We start from the raw sequence: 14553 nt of genomic DNA, 5'->3' as shown, positions 1-14553 counted from the left end.
CCTTACTCACTGCTATTTGGCTGGGAAGGCAAGGGGATCACGGAAGTCAAATTAAATCCGGAAGAACAACAACCTTCGACAGAGGTCTCGTCATGGGTCTGGAACCACCAGCATCGGCTACAAACCCTACACCAAATCATCCCCACAAAACTCCAAGACCTGAAACATCCAGGGTGGACTCTGCCTCATCCCATTGACCTCCGGGCCGGGGATCGGGTACTCGTACAAGATCAGCGCCCTCAGAACAAGCAGGAACTTCGCTGGGAAGAGAGTCCATATTGAGTGTTACGCTGAATAAGTCCCGACAGGCCAGTGTACGAAATACAACTTGAAAAAGATGGGGGTCTCCCTACCCGTACCGTACACTGTAACATGTTATGACCCTGCACTTCCACCGACCCTATACGGCCCGAGGCCACTCCTCAAGTCTCAGAACCTCTGCCAGCAGTCTGGGAAGAGGTCGACGAGTAAGATCTCTCAGTACTACAAACGTACACTTCAACGAATAATATTACAGCGGACCCAGTCTACCCACAAGGTCCGACCGACCCCCCACATACCACCACCCCAGAAGACTCCATCACAGTCGAACTCAGATGCTCCGAGCGGTCAACAGCTGGCAAACCCCCCGAACGCTATGAACAGAATCAGTTCATATGGAAAAGGAAGCTTTCGTCTCGAGACACCGGTGCAGGCCTTCCCATGCCCTCACCCGAGGACTGGCGAGAATACAGGGTGGGGGAGTATAAGAGGAGGAGTCCCCGCTATGTATCCGGGCCAGAACCATGGGGGCCGTCACCAAAGTTCCTAGAGAGACTGTTCCCGCCCCCATTGGCCTGAGAGTCGGCGGTTCTCTGTGTCAGCTGTTAAGCTGACAGCAGGCGCAGAGAAGGTGCGCGTGCCGGCTCTCAGGGAACAATTGTACTGGTGTCTGTATAGACGCCAGTACAATTGCAGCTCTGACCGCCGGGCCAGAGCGACGTCAACAGCGTGACATGTCATGTGATCACGCTGCTGACGTCACTTCCCGGCGCCCAGAGTGAACGCTCAGCGCTGGTGGTAAGTGTGCTCCAATGTGGAGCTGAAGAAACCACCGAAGATGGGAGATGGGGTGGTATTAATGTGTGGTGATCGGGGATAATGAGTGGGGGGGTTAATGTGTAGTGGGGTTAATGAGTGGGGATGGGGTTAATGCGTGGGAGAGTTAAAGAGTGGGGATGGGGTTAATGTGTAGTGGGGTTAATGAGTGGGGATGGGGGTTAATGTGTGGGGGGTTAAAGAGTGGGGATGGGGTTAATGTGTAGTGGGGTTGATGAGTGGGGATGGGGGTTAAAGAGTGGGGGTGGGGTTAATGAGTGGGGGGATAATGAGTGGGGATGGGTGTTAATGTGTGGGGGGTTAAAGAGTGGAGATGAGGTTAATGTGTAGTGGGGTTAATGAGTGGGGATGGGGGTTAATGTGTGGGGGGGTTAAAGAGTGGGGATGGGGTTAATGTGTGGGGGTTAATGAGTGGGGATGGGGGTTAATGTGTGGGGGGTTAATGAGTGGGGATGGGGTTAATGTGTAGTGGGGTTAATGAGTGGGGATGGGGGTTACTGTGTGGGGGGGTTAAAGAGTGGGGATGGGGTTACTGTGCGGGGGGGTTAAAGAGTGGGGATGGGGTTATTGTTTGGGGGGGTTAATGAGCGGGGAAGGGGTTAATATGTGGGGGATTTGGAGTGGGGGGTACATAATGTGTGGGGGGGATTTGGGAATGGGGATGGGGGTTATTTAATGTGTGGGTGTTTTGGAGTGGGGATGGGGGTTAATGAGTGGGGATGGGGATAATGTGTGGGGGATTTGGAGTGGGGGGTACATAATGTGTGGGGGGATTTGGGAGTGGGGATGGGGGTTATTTAATGTGTGGGGGATTTGGAGTGGGGATGGGGGTTACTTAATGTGTGTGAGGGATTTGAAGTGTGGATGGGGGTTATTTAATGTGTGTGAGCGATTCGGAGTGGGGATGGGGGATTTAATATGTGTGGGGAGATTTGAGGACACAGAGTATGTATGAGGAAACAGTATGGGGGTTGGGTGCAGACAGTATGGGGAGCGAATGGGTTAATGTATGTGGACACAGTATGGGGAGTCAGGGGTATGTGTGAGCAGACAGTATAGAGAGTGAGGGGGTAAATATATGATGAGACAGTATGGTGAACAGGTGGGATGTTAGAGGAGACAGTATGAGGAGGGAGGGGAATAGTGTGAGGCGACAGTATATTGCAGACATTTTTATTCAGGAGCATTATAATGACACTTCTATCTTTAAGGGCATCGTGTGGAGAAGTGGTGCAGAAGACCGGAGAAGATGGAAGTCTGCAGAGGCCGCTGTGGATGAGAAAACTCATCATGGGGTCTGGACAAGAAGAAGAAAAGGAGAACGACTCCAGAGATGTCATCTATAAGGTACTTGGATGTAAATGTTATATGTGATACTGACTTATTCTCATGTTTTTATTTGTTAGGAACATTAAAGGGGTTGTCCAGGTTTGTACGGAGTCTGCAGTCATTCTACGTGACTGCAGACTTCTGAATTCTCACAGTGCTCACTGAACGCTGTCAGGATTCTCTCATGCCGGTAATTTACATACATGTGATCACATGCTGACTAGACATGTGTGGCCTCACTCAATGAAAATGAACGGGGCGAGGCCGGGCACGTCTAGTCGGAATGTGGCCAGAAGTATATAAATCACATACTTGTGCTGACATGACTGTACATCGGCAAGGGAGAATCCTAAAAGTGTGCAGTGCATTAGTTGTGAGAATTCAGAAGCCTGCAATGTCAGGATTCAGCTCTGCAGGTTCCAGTAGTCATCACACGGACACTTCACTCATATGCGATTTTCATACTTGACAACGAGCTTCTCATCCTGCTTTCAGTTTTTTTTTGAACATTGAGAGCATTAGGGAGAGCAGCTCGTGGGTACATGGCTAAGTGTGCAAGTCGCAAATGTACTTGGTGTGGGGGGGGGGCGCCGAACCAAATTCTTGCCCCGGGTGCCAGGAAGCCTAGATACGCCTCTGACTACATATACTGAATCAATAAAGAAACTCTACCACCATCTGACCAGTAATGCTCTATAGTACTGGTCTCTGCTTCTGCTGAACACTCTGCACATCTCAGCTGCTGCAGAACGTCATGTTACCAAATCATCTGCTTCAGAACCTCATGTTAATGTGGCGCCCCTGAGGGTTCAGTCGCCACAGGGGTACTGCACCTCCTCCTGAGATGTGGTATCCCACTTTCCAGGTAAGATGGAACACCTGACCAGACTCCACCACTCTCATCCAGCACAAACACAGTAGTGTAGCAGAGCAACCTTTGTGGCTCCCTGCTTGGAACACGAAGAGTGCTGGGAGGTGGGTGGAGCTTAGACTGCATAACAGAGGGGGAGAATGTTAGGAAGTAGTCAGTCTGTGAGAGAAGATCCCCAGAGAGGGATGGAGTGAAGGAGGTGCTGCAGCAGACTTCAGTGACCTGGAGCTACTGGCACGGGAAAGAGCAATAGAAAGCCTGATTCTTCAAAAGGAAGAAAGATTAGTGCGGAATGTAAGGGAAGAGAACTAAGGACTAGGGTCAGAGCATAGCCCTTCCTCAAGTTTGAAGCGCATGGCCGGAGTCCGGTCTCCGAGGCTGTTTGTGAAACTAATGTTCCTGCAGCAGAAACTAGAGGAATAGGAGCTGTGACCACTCTATTCCCACAAAAGACTTGAAGACATGGCGGCAACCTAAGTGTGAGCCGGGACATGACGGATGGAGTCCCCGAAGCAGGCTTCAGCCGCCTGTCATGCGAGTGGAGTTTGAGTAACAACAAGTAGGAGGAACTTGAGTGTGACTCAGTACTGCAAGTACCTCAGATAAGCGCTAGAAAAGAGACGATCAGAACAGGCACACGAAAGGGAGTGCTAGAAAGGTTAATACCATCTGCCTGTGAGTTGGCTGAGCCCCTGATCTGGAGACCGCAGCATTGAAGCGGGCACCTGTCTGTGCCAAGAATGTGCGTAAAAGAACTGGAACTGCATTCATCTGTCTCATTGCCTTCCTGCACCAACCCACTCAGCACTGCTACATCTCTGTGCCTAACACTGCACAATCTACCTCAACACCTATTGCTACTGCCCTTGGACTACAGCTCCACCTGTGGGGAGCTTGAACATCATTGCTGCACCACACCATCTGTCCCAGAGAAGCAGCCCTGCAGCACTGGTCAAACTGACCAGAAACCACAGGTGGTGTCACGAATCATCTCAATAACTTTATCCCCATCACTCTACCCCTTTTACATTGACCACCTGAGGCCACGGACCGGGTCACTGCCACTATGACATCTCCCATTGAAATCAACACGCCCGGCACCAAGTACACTACGGCCTCTGGGGGCGAGTCATTACACACCTCAGCTGCTGCAGAACCTCATGTTAAACACAGCATCTGCTGCAGAACCTCACGTTACACACCTCATCTGCTGCAGAACCTCATGTTACACACCTCATCTGCTGCAGAACCTCATGTTACACACCTCAGCTGCTGCAGAACCTCATGTTACACACCTCAGCTGCTGCAGAACCTCATGTTACACACCTCATCTACTGCAGAACCTCATGTTACACACCTCAGCTGCTGCAGAACCTCATGTTACACACCTCAGCTGCTGCAGAACCTCATGTTACACACCTCAGCTGCTGCAGAACCTCATGTTACACACCTCAGCTGCTGCAGATCCTCATGTTACACACATCAGCTGCTGCAGAACCTCATGTTACACACATCAGCTGCTGCAGAACCTCATGTTACACACCTCATCTGCTGCAGAACCTCATGTTACACACCTCATCTGCTGCAGAACCTCATGTTACAAACCTCAGCTGCTGCAGAACCTCATGTTACACACCTCAGCTGCTGCAGAACCTCATGTTACACACATCAGCTGCTGCAGAACCTCATGTTACACACCTCAGCTGCTGCAGAACTTCAAATAGAAAATAATGCCCCCATAACATTTTATATCAATAAACTAATTGTGAGAAGAAAACCTGCTGAGTTTTGCTTCACCTGTCCGACATTCACAGCCCAAGTACAGATCACAATGTCAGAACTGACTGGATTCCAGACCTAAATTGAACAGCTTCATATAACCCTATGAGACTGATGAGTTTGGGTCAGGAGATACAGGGATTACTATGCCACAAATAAAAATATACATCAGTAACCCCTCATGTCAGTCAGTTTTCACTGAAAAAGATGAGCAGGAGTTAATGAATTTGGTGTGACCTTTCTGTAGTGTTTCTGCACCACAACAATATAAGATTTATTAATCTGAAGAATAGCGCCGTCCTTCATACATTTCACTCAGAATTTTTCTGGTGCATTTTGCTTGACAAATGTATATAAAGATGGGAAATAGGCAATAATATTGTCTTAGAGTTAAAGGGAAACTGTCAGCAGGATTTCACCGCAAACTATTTACGGTGGGGAAAAAAAGTATTTAGTCAGTCAGCAATAGTGCAAGTTCCACCACTTAAAAAGATGAGAGGCGCCTGTAATTTACATCATAGGTAGACCTCAACTATGGGAGACAAACTGAGAAAAAAAAATCCAGAAAATCACATTGTCTGTTTTTTTTTCATTTTATTTGCATATTATGGTGGAAAATAAGTATTTGGTCAGAAACAAAATTTCATCTCAATACTTTGTGATATATCCTTTGTTGGCAATGACAGAGGTCAAACGTTTTCTGTAAGTCTTCACAAGGTTGCCACACACTGTTGTTGGTATGTTGGCCCATTCCTCCATGCAGATCTCCTCTAGAGCAGTGATGTTTTTGGCTTTTCGCTTGGCAACACGGACTTTCAACTCCCTCCAAAGGTTTTCTATAGGGTTGAGATCTGGAGACTGGCTAGGCCACTCCAGGACCTTGAAATGCTTCTTACGAAGCCACTCCTTCGTTGCCCTGGCGGTGTGCTTTGGATCATTGTCATGTTGAAAGACCCAGCCACGTTTCATCTTCAATGCCCTTGCTGATGGAAGGAGGTTTGCACTCAAAATCTCACGATACATGGCCCCATTCATTCTTTCATGTACCCGGATCAGTCGTCCTGGCCCCTTTGCAGAGAAACAGCCCCAAAGCATGATGTTTCCACCACCCTGCTTTACAGTAGGTATGGTGTTTGATGGATGCAACTCAGTATTCTTTTTCCTCCAAACACGACAAGTTGTGTTTCTACCAAACAGTTCCAGTTTGTTTTCATCAGACCATAGGACATTCTCCCAAAACTCCTCTGGATCATCCAAATGCTCTCTAGCAAACTTCAGACGGGCCCGGACATGTACAGGCTTAAGCAGTGGGACACGTCTGGCACTGCAGGATCTGAGTCCATGGTGGCGTAGTGTGTTACTTATGGTAGGCCTTGTTACATTGGTCCCAGCTCTCTGCAGTTCATTCACTAGGTCCTCCCCGCGTGGTTCTGGGATTTTTGCTCACCGTTCTTGTGATCATTCTGACCCCACGGGGTGGGATTTTGCGTGGAGCACCAGATCGAGGGAGATTATCAGTGGTCTTGTATGTCTTCCATTTTCTAATTATTGCTCCCACAGTTGATTTCTTCACTCCAAGCTGGTTGGCTATTGCAGATTCAGTCTTCCCAGCCTGGTGCAGGGCTACAATTTTGTTTCTGGTGTCCTTTGACAGCTCTTTGGTCTTCACCATAGTGGAGTTTGGAGTCAGACTGTTTGAGGGTGTGCACAGGTGTCTTTTTATACTGATAACAAGTTTAAACAGGTGCCATTACTACAGGTAATGAGTGGAGGAAAGAGGAGACTCTTAAAGAAGAAGTTACAGGTCTGTGAGAGCCAGAAATCTTGATTGCTTGTTTCTGACCAAATACTTATTTTCCACCATAATATGCAAATAAAATGGAAAAAAAACAGACAATGTGATTTTCTGGATTTTTTTTTCTCAGTTTGTCTCCCATAGTTGAGGTCTACCTATGATGTAAATTACAGACGCCTCTCATCTTTTTAAGTGGTGGAACTTGCACTATTGCTGACTGACTAAATACTTTTTTTCCCCACTGTATATGCGCATGAACATCTATCAAACTCAAGTCCAGCAAATCCTTTCCATGGCCGCCGGTCCGCTCCTCCATTACTGAGGAATCAGGGTTTGAATTCATATGTAAGTGAAACTGAAGAACTATTTGTAGATCTGAAGCCTCCGTCACCCCAGCTCTATTCCTCGCCCAGCAATACCTACTCCTGTGTCACTGACAGTCTCTAAGCTGTGTTAGGGCCCCGTCACACATAGCGACGCACCAGTGAACCCGACAACGATATTACCTTGTCAGCATCGCTGGTGTGTCGCTACATGATCGCTGGTGAGCTGCCAAACAGGCAGCTTCACCAGCGATCAGCACCAGCGACACGTGGGTAACTAGCGATGCACGTCGCTTAGTTACCCACTGTCTACCTTAGTTACCAGCGCGCTGGTGCAGGGAGCTGGTAACCAAGGTACACATCAGGTTTCCAAGCGGCGTGCGCCATTTAGAAGCCCGATGTTTGCCTTAGTTGCCAGCGGCAGCTCGCTGATCGCTGGTCTCCCGCCTGTCACACGCAGCGATGCGTTCTGGCCAGCGGGAGACCAGCGATCAAAAAAATGTCCTGGCCATTCCAGGACGATCAGCGATACCGGCAGGGGGGCCGGTCACTGGTAAGTGTCACACACAGCGATCTCGCTGGTGAGATTGCTGTTGCGTCACAAAACTTGTGACTCAGCAGCGATCTCGCTAGCGAGATCACTATGTGTGACGGGGGCTTTACTTCAGGCAAAAGAGACGTCAGTCAAAGAAGGAGGAGGCAGCACTGGGCGGGGAATAGAGATGGGGTGACAGAGGCTTCAGGTCTACCATAGCTCTTCACTCATTTGCATATAAATTCAAAGCCTGATTTCTCAGTAATGGAGGAAGGGTCCGGCCGTGTAAAGGTTTCGCTGGACTTGTTTCTGCAATAGCTACACGGGCATATAAATAGTTTGGGGAGAGGTGAAATCTTGGGCCCTTCAATCAGTAATTAGACCCCTGCTGGACATGTGCGACACTTTCTTTTTCACTTCCCCTCTTAGTCGGGTCACGTTGCACCAAGATTAGAGGCAGAATATCGGCACTGATCAGTAGTGTTGAGCATTCCGATACCGCAAGTATCGGGTATCGGCCGATACTTGCTGTATCGGAATTCCGATACCGACTTCCGATATTTTTTCAATATCGGAATTCGGCATCGGAATCGGAAGTTCAGTTGATTGACGGCCTGACGTCATCATGATGCGCGGTGTGTGCGCATCATGATGCGCCGTCATTTCGGGCCTTCCGGGGGTCTCTGCCGGCCTGCCGGGGGGCTGTGCCGGCCTGCCGGGGGGCTGTGTGGACTGCCCGGGGTCTCTGCCGGCCTGCCGGGGGGCTGTGCCGGCCTGCCGGGGGGCTGTGCACCCTGTGGGGGTCTGTACCGGCCTGCCGGGGGGCTGTGCCGGCCTGCCGGGGGGCTGTGCTGAAGTCCGGGGGTCTGTGCAAGCATCGTCCGATGGGACTACAAGTCCCATCGGGCGATGCCTGCTACCATGACAGTGATTGACACATTAGCCAATGATGGGACAGTAGTAGTCCCATCATCCGGCTAATGTGTTAAATGTTAAAAAAAAAAAAAAAAAAAAAAAAAATACTACATACATACTACATGCTACATACATACTACATATATACTACATACATACTACATACATACTACATACATACTACATGCATGCTACATACATACTACATATATACTACATACATACTACATACATACTGCATGCTACATACATACTACATACATACTACATACATACTACATGCATGCTACATATATACTACATGCTACATACATACCACATACATACTACATGCATGCTACATATATACTACATGCATGCTACATACATACTACATATATACTACATGCATGCTACATACATACTACATGCTACATGCATGCTACATACATACTACATACATGCTACATATATACTACATACATACTACATATATACTACATGCATGCTACATATATACTACATACATACTACATATATACTACATGCATGCTACATATATACTACATACATACTACATATATACTACATACATGCTACATATATACTACATACATACTACATATATACTACATACATGCTACATACATACTACATACATACTACATATATACTACATGCATGCTACATATATACTACATGCTACATACATACCACATACATACTACATACATGCTACATATATACTACATGCATGCTACATACATACTACATATATACTACATGCATGCTACATACATACTACATGCTACATGCATGCTACATACATACTACATACATACTACATGCTACATACATACCACATATATACTACATACATACAATACATTCATACAATACATACATAGACATACAGTACATATAACATAGAGTAACATACTTACCAATACTTGTCACATTGTTCCCCGAAGCCATTGTCTTTCCGGAATAAATATTAACATAACAAACCACAAAAATACTCACCCACGATCCGAAGCAGTCCACGAGTGTGTCCCACGACGATCTTGGGTAGAGAACTGCAGCATCAGATGATGCTGCCGTTCTCTACGGGCTGCAGGAATCCAATGACGGAAGGTAGGTATCCTTCCGCACTGTATTCCTCCGCCACTTAAAAAAAAAAAAGTCCCTAGTCTCACTTTATGCCATTGCTGTGTGGGAAATTCCCACACAGCAATGGCATAAAGTGAGACTAGGGACTTTTTTTTTTTTTAAGTGGCGGAGGAATACAGTGCGGAAGGATACCTACCTTCCGTCATTGGATTCCTGCAGCCCGTAGAGAACGGCAGCATCAGCTGATGCTGCAGTTCTCTACCCAAGATCGTCGTGGGACACACTCGTGGACTGCTTCGGATCGTGGGTGAGTATTTTTGTGGTTTGTTATGTTAATATTTATTCCGTAGACGACAATGGCTTCGGGGAACAATGTGACAAGTATTGGTAAGTATGTTACTCTATGTTATATGTACTGTATGTCTATGTATGTATTGTATGAATGTATTGTATGTATGTAGTATATATGTGGTATGTATGTAGCATGTAGTATGTATGTAGCATGCATGTAGCATGTAGTATGTATGTAGCATGCATGTAGTATATATGTAGTATGTATGTAGCATGCATGTAGTATATATGTAGCATGCATGTAGTATGTATGTGGTATGTATGTAGTATATATGTAGTATGTATGTAGTATATATGTAGCATGTATGTAGTATGTATGTAGCATGCATGTAGCATGTAGTATGTATGTAGCATGCATGTAGTATATATGTAGTATGTATGTAGCATGCATGTAGTATATATGTAGTATGTATGTAGTATATATGTAGCATGTATGTAGTATATATGTAGCATGCATGTAGCATGTAGTATGTATGTAGCATGCATGTAGTATATATGTAGTATGTATGTAGCATGCATGTAGTATATATGTAGCATGCATGTAGTATATATGTAGTATGTATGTAGCATGCATGTAGTATATATGTAGCATGCATGTAGTATATATGTAGCATGCATGTAGTATATATGTAGTATGTATGTAGTATATATGTAGCATGTATGTAGTATGTATGTAGCATGCATGTAGCATGTAGTATGTATGTAGCATGCATGTAGCATGTAGTATGTATGTAGCATGCATGTAGTATATATGTAGTATGTATGTAGCATGCATGTAGTATATATGTAGTATGTATCATGTAGTATGTATGTAGCATGCATGTAGTATATATGTAGCATGCATGTAGTATATATGTAGTATGTATGTTGCATGTAGTATGAATGTAGCATGTATGTAGTATGTAGTATGAATGTAGCATGTATGTAGTATGTAGTATGAATGTAGCATGTAATTTTTTTTTTTTTTTTTTTTTTTACATTTAACACATTAGCCGGATGATGGGACTACTACTGTCCCATCATTGGCTAATGTGTCAATCACTGTCATGGTAGCAGGCATCGCCAGATGGGACTTGTAGTCCCATCGGACGATGCCTGCACAGACCCCCGGAGCCTGCACAGACCACCGGCAGGCCGGCACAGCCCCCCGGCAGGCCGGCACAGCCCCCCGGCAGGCCGGCACAGCCCCCCGGAGCCTGCACAGACCACCGGCAGGCCGGCACAGACCACCGGAGCCTGCACAGACCCCCTGGCAGGCCGGCACAGCCCCCCGGCAGGCCGGCACAGCCCCCCGGCAGGCCGGCACAGCCCCCCGGAGCCTGCACAGACCACCGGCAGGCCGGCACAGACCACCGGAGCCTGCACAGACCCCCTGGCAGGCCGGCACAGCCCCCCGAAAGGCCCGTACAGACCCCAGAGAGGCTGTACAAGGGCAGGAAAGGGTTTTTCTTATTCCGATACCGGAAGTCCCATAGACTTGAATGGGACTTCCGGTATCGGAATCGGCGATACCGATACTTTTTTTAAAGATCGGCCGATACCATCCGATACGATACTTTGAAGTATCGGATGGTATCGCTCAACTCTAATAAATGTGTAATGTACAGCGCTAGTTACACAGACTATTTTTACTCACTTTTGTAAATGGTTTAGTTTGGAGCAAAAATGTCTACAATACAGAATAGATCTTGTTCACAGCAAGGACACCAATATTTTTTACACAATTTCGGACAGATTTTCTGCACATTTTGCTTTGATTCCCCCCAATTAGGTTTCTCCATCATGTAAAAAGTCTCTTTAAATGGTAAAGTGAAGACCCCAAATAGTCACATTATTTTAGCTTTAGGTTATAAAATATTGATACTTACGAGTCCCGACAATGATGAGAGCCGCTATCAATACGATTATCACTGATATCAAACCAACAGTCCGGTGACGCTCTGCAGGAGACACAATGTGGAGACCGATTGTCACTTGTGGATCAATAAGAGAAGAGAACACAATGACCCAATGTAACACCCCGACAACTGCGGAGCAGAATCTCCAGACGTCACTGAGGAGGCGACATGTCAGGGGCCGTGTGCTGTGTGCAGAGAACTTCTCTCTCCTATCACTAATGATGGCCGATCTTTACACTTTGGAGACATTGGGTGATGATGCCGCCGGCTGCTCCTGGCCCTGCAGGATAATACTTGTCTCGCCTACAAGTAAAAGATTTCAAAGTGTCTCAGGTGGGAGAAATGCTGAGCCGGAAGATATTGTGCAATCTTTTCTTAATTCCCTAGATCAGGGGTCCCCAACCTGTAGCTCAGGAGCCACATGTGGCTCGTGGTCCCAGGAATTGTGGCTCGCGACTATCTACCAGCTTGGTGCATTAGCTCCAGGTCTAGCAAACAGGTATGAGGAGCACATCTCAAAATGGTGAATTTTGTGAGTAGCCCTGCACAGAAGTGCAGATATGGATGCACATATACTGGTCTTAGGGGTTTAGAGATGTTTTCGGTATGGTACGCTGGAGGATGGTACTACCTGTTAGAGGAGGTGCTCAAAGCTGGCTGTGACAGTGTGATGGGAGTCCTTGATGAGAGAATACTGAATGGGGGGATTGTGGGAACCCCTGGATCTGAGTGTACTGCTTTGGAGTGATTTCTGTGGAAAAGCTTTGGTTATCATTATAGCTGTAATGGGGGCGTTGGTTGATGGTACTTTGAAGGGGGTGGGAGCTGGATGTGGCTCTCAAGGTCAGAAATGTTGGGGACCACTGCTCTAGATCACATTTTTGTCTTCTGCTCCAGCATCTAGTGGTCATTCTTGGTACTGCAACCATATTACTTCTTTTGTCTATTCTCTGAACTGCAGCATAAGTACATTGCCTTGCGAAAGTATTCGGCACTCTGGAACTTTTCAACCTTTTCCCACATATTTTGCTTCAAGCATAAAGATACCAAATGTAAATTTTTGGTAAAGAATCAACAACAAGTGGGACACAATTGTGAAGTTGAACGAAATTTATTGGTTAATTTAAATTTTTGTGGAAATTCAAAAACTGAAAAGTGGGGCGTGCAATATTATTCGGCCCCTTTAACTTAATACTTTGTTGCGCCACCTTTTGCTGCGACTACAGCTGCAAGTAGCTTGGGGTATGTCTCTATCAGTTTTGTACATCGAGAGACTGAAATTCTTGCCCATTCTTCCTTGGCAAACAGCTCGAGCTCAGTGAGGTTGGATGGAGATCGTTTGTGAACAGCAGTTTTCAGCTCTTTCCACAGATTCAGGTCTGGACTTTGACTTGGCCATTCTAACACTTGGATACGTTTATTTGTGAACCATTCCATTGTAGAGTTAGCTTTATGTTTGGGATCATTGTCTTGTTGGAAGACAAATCTCCGTCCCAGTCTCAGGTCTTTTGCAGACTCCAACAGGTTTTCTTCAAGAATGGTCCTGTATTTGGCTCCATCCATCTTCCCATCAATTTTAACCATCTTCCCTGTACCTGCTGAAGAAAAGCAGGCCAAAACCATGATGCTGCCACCACCATGTTTGACAGTGGGGATGGTGTGTTCAGGGTGATGAGCGGTGTTGCCTTTACGCCAAACATATCGTTTGGCATTGTTGCCAAAAAGTTCGATTTTGGTTTGACCAGAGCACCTTCTTCCACATGTTTGGTGTGTCTCCCAGGTGGCTTGTTGCAAACTTTAAATGACACTTTTTATGGATATCTTTGAGAAATGGCTTTTTTCTTGCCACTCTTCCATAAAGGCCAGATTTGTGCAGTGTACGACTGATTGTTGTCCTATGGACAGACTGTCCCACCTCAGCTGTAGATCTCTGCAGTTCATCCAGAGTGATCATGGGCCTCTTGGCTGCATCTCTGATCAGTCTTCTCCTTGTTTGAGATGAAAGTTTAGAGGGACGGCCGGGTCTTGGTAGATTTGCAGTGGTAGGATACTCCTTCCATTTCAATATGATCACTTGCACAGTGCTCCTTGGGATGTTTAAAGTTTTGGAAATCATTTTGTATCCAAGTCCAGCTTTAAACTTCTCCACAACAGTATCACGGACCTGCCTGTTGTATTCCTTGATCTTCATGATGCTCTCTGTGCATCAAACAGAACCCTGAGACTATCACAGAGCAGGTGCATTTATACGGAGACTTGATTACACACAGGTGGATTATATTTATCATCATTAGTCATTTAGGACCACATTAGATCATTCAGAGATCCACAATGAACTTCTGGAGTGAGTTTGCTGCACTGAAAGTAAAGGGGCCAAATAATATTGCACGCCCCACTTTTCAGTTTTTGAGTTTCCACAAAAAAAATAAAATAACCAATACATTTCATTCAACTTCACAATTGTGTCCCGCTTGTTGTTGATTCTTCACCAAAAATTTACATTTGGTATCTTTATGTTTGAAGCATGATATGTGGGAAAAGGTTGAAAAGTCCAGGGGGCCGAATACTTT

At 46.2% G+C, this 14553-nt stretch overlaps 1 protein-coding gene across 4 annotated transcripts in view; it reads right to left on the bottom strand.

The window, feature by feature from the left end:
- The window catches only part of LOC141056197 (C-type lectin domain family 2 member A-like), a 166708-nt gene that overhangs the window by 127092 nt on the left and 25063 nt on the right, over window positions 1–14553 (bottom strand). For all 4 annotated transcript variants that reach the window (XM_073552905.1, XM_073552903.1, XM_073552904.1 and 1 more), the window contains one exon: window positions 11954–12025. In XM_073552905.1, the coding sequence (XP_073409006.1) occupies window positions 11954–12025 (72 nt within the window). The remainder of the gene's footprint in view (window positions 1–11953; window positions 12026–14553) is intronic.

This window comes from Dendrobates tinctorius, unplaced genomic scaffold, assembly GCF_039654945.1.
Source record: "Dendrobates tinctorius isolate UK_male_01 unplaced genomic scaffold, ASM3965494v1 ptg000196l, whole genome shotgun sequence".
Lineage (NCBI taxonomy): Eukaryota > Metazoa > Chordata > Amphibia > Anura > Dendrobatidae > Dendrobates > Dendrobates tinctorius.
This window is presented reverse-complemented; position numbering and strand designations above follow the sequence as displayed.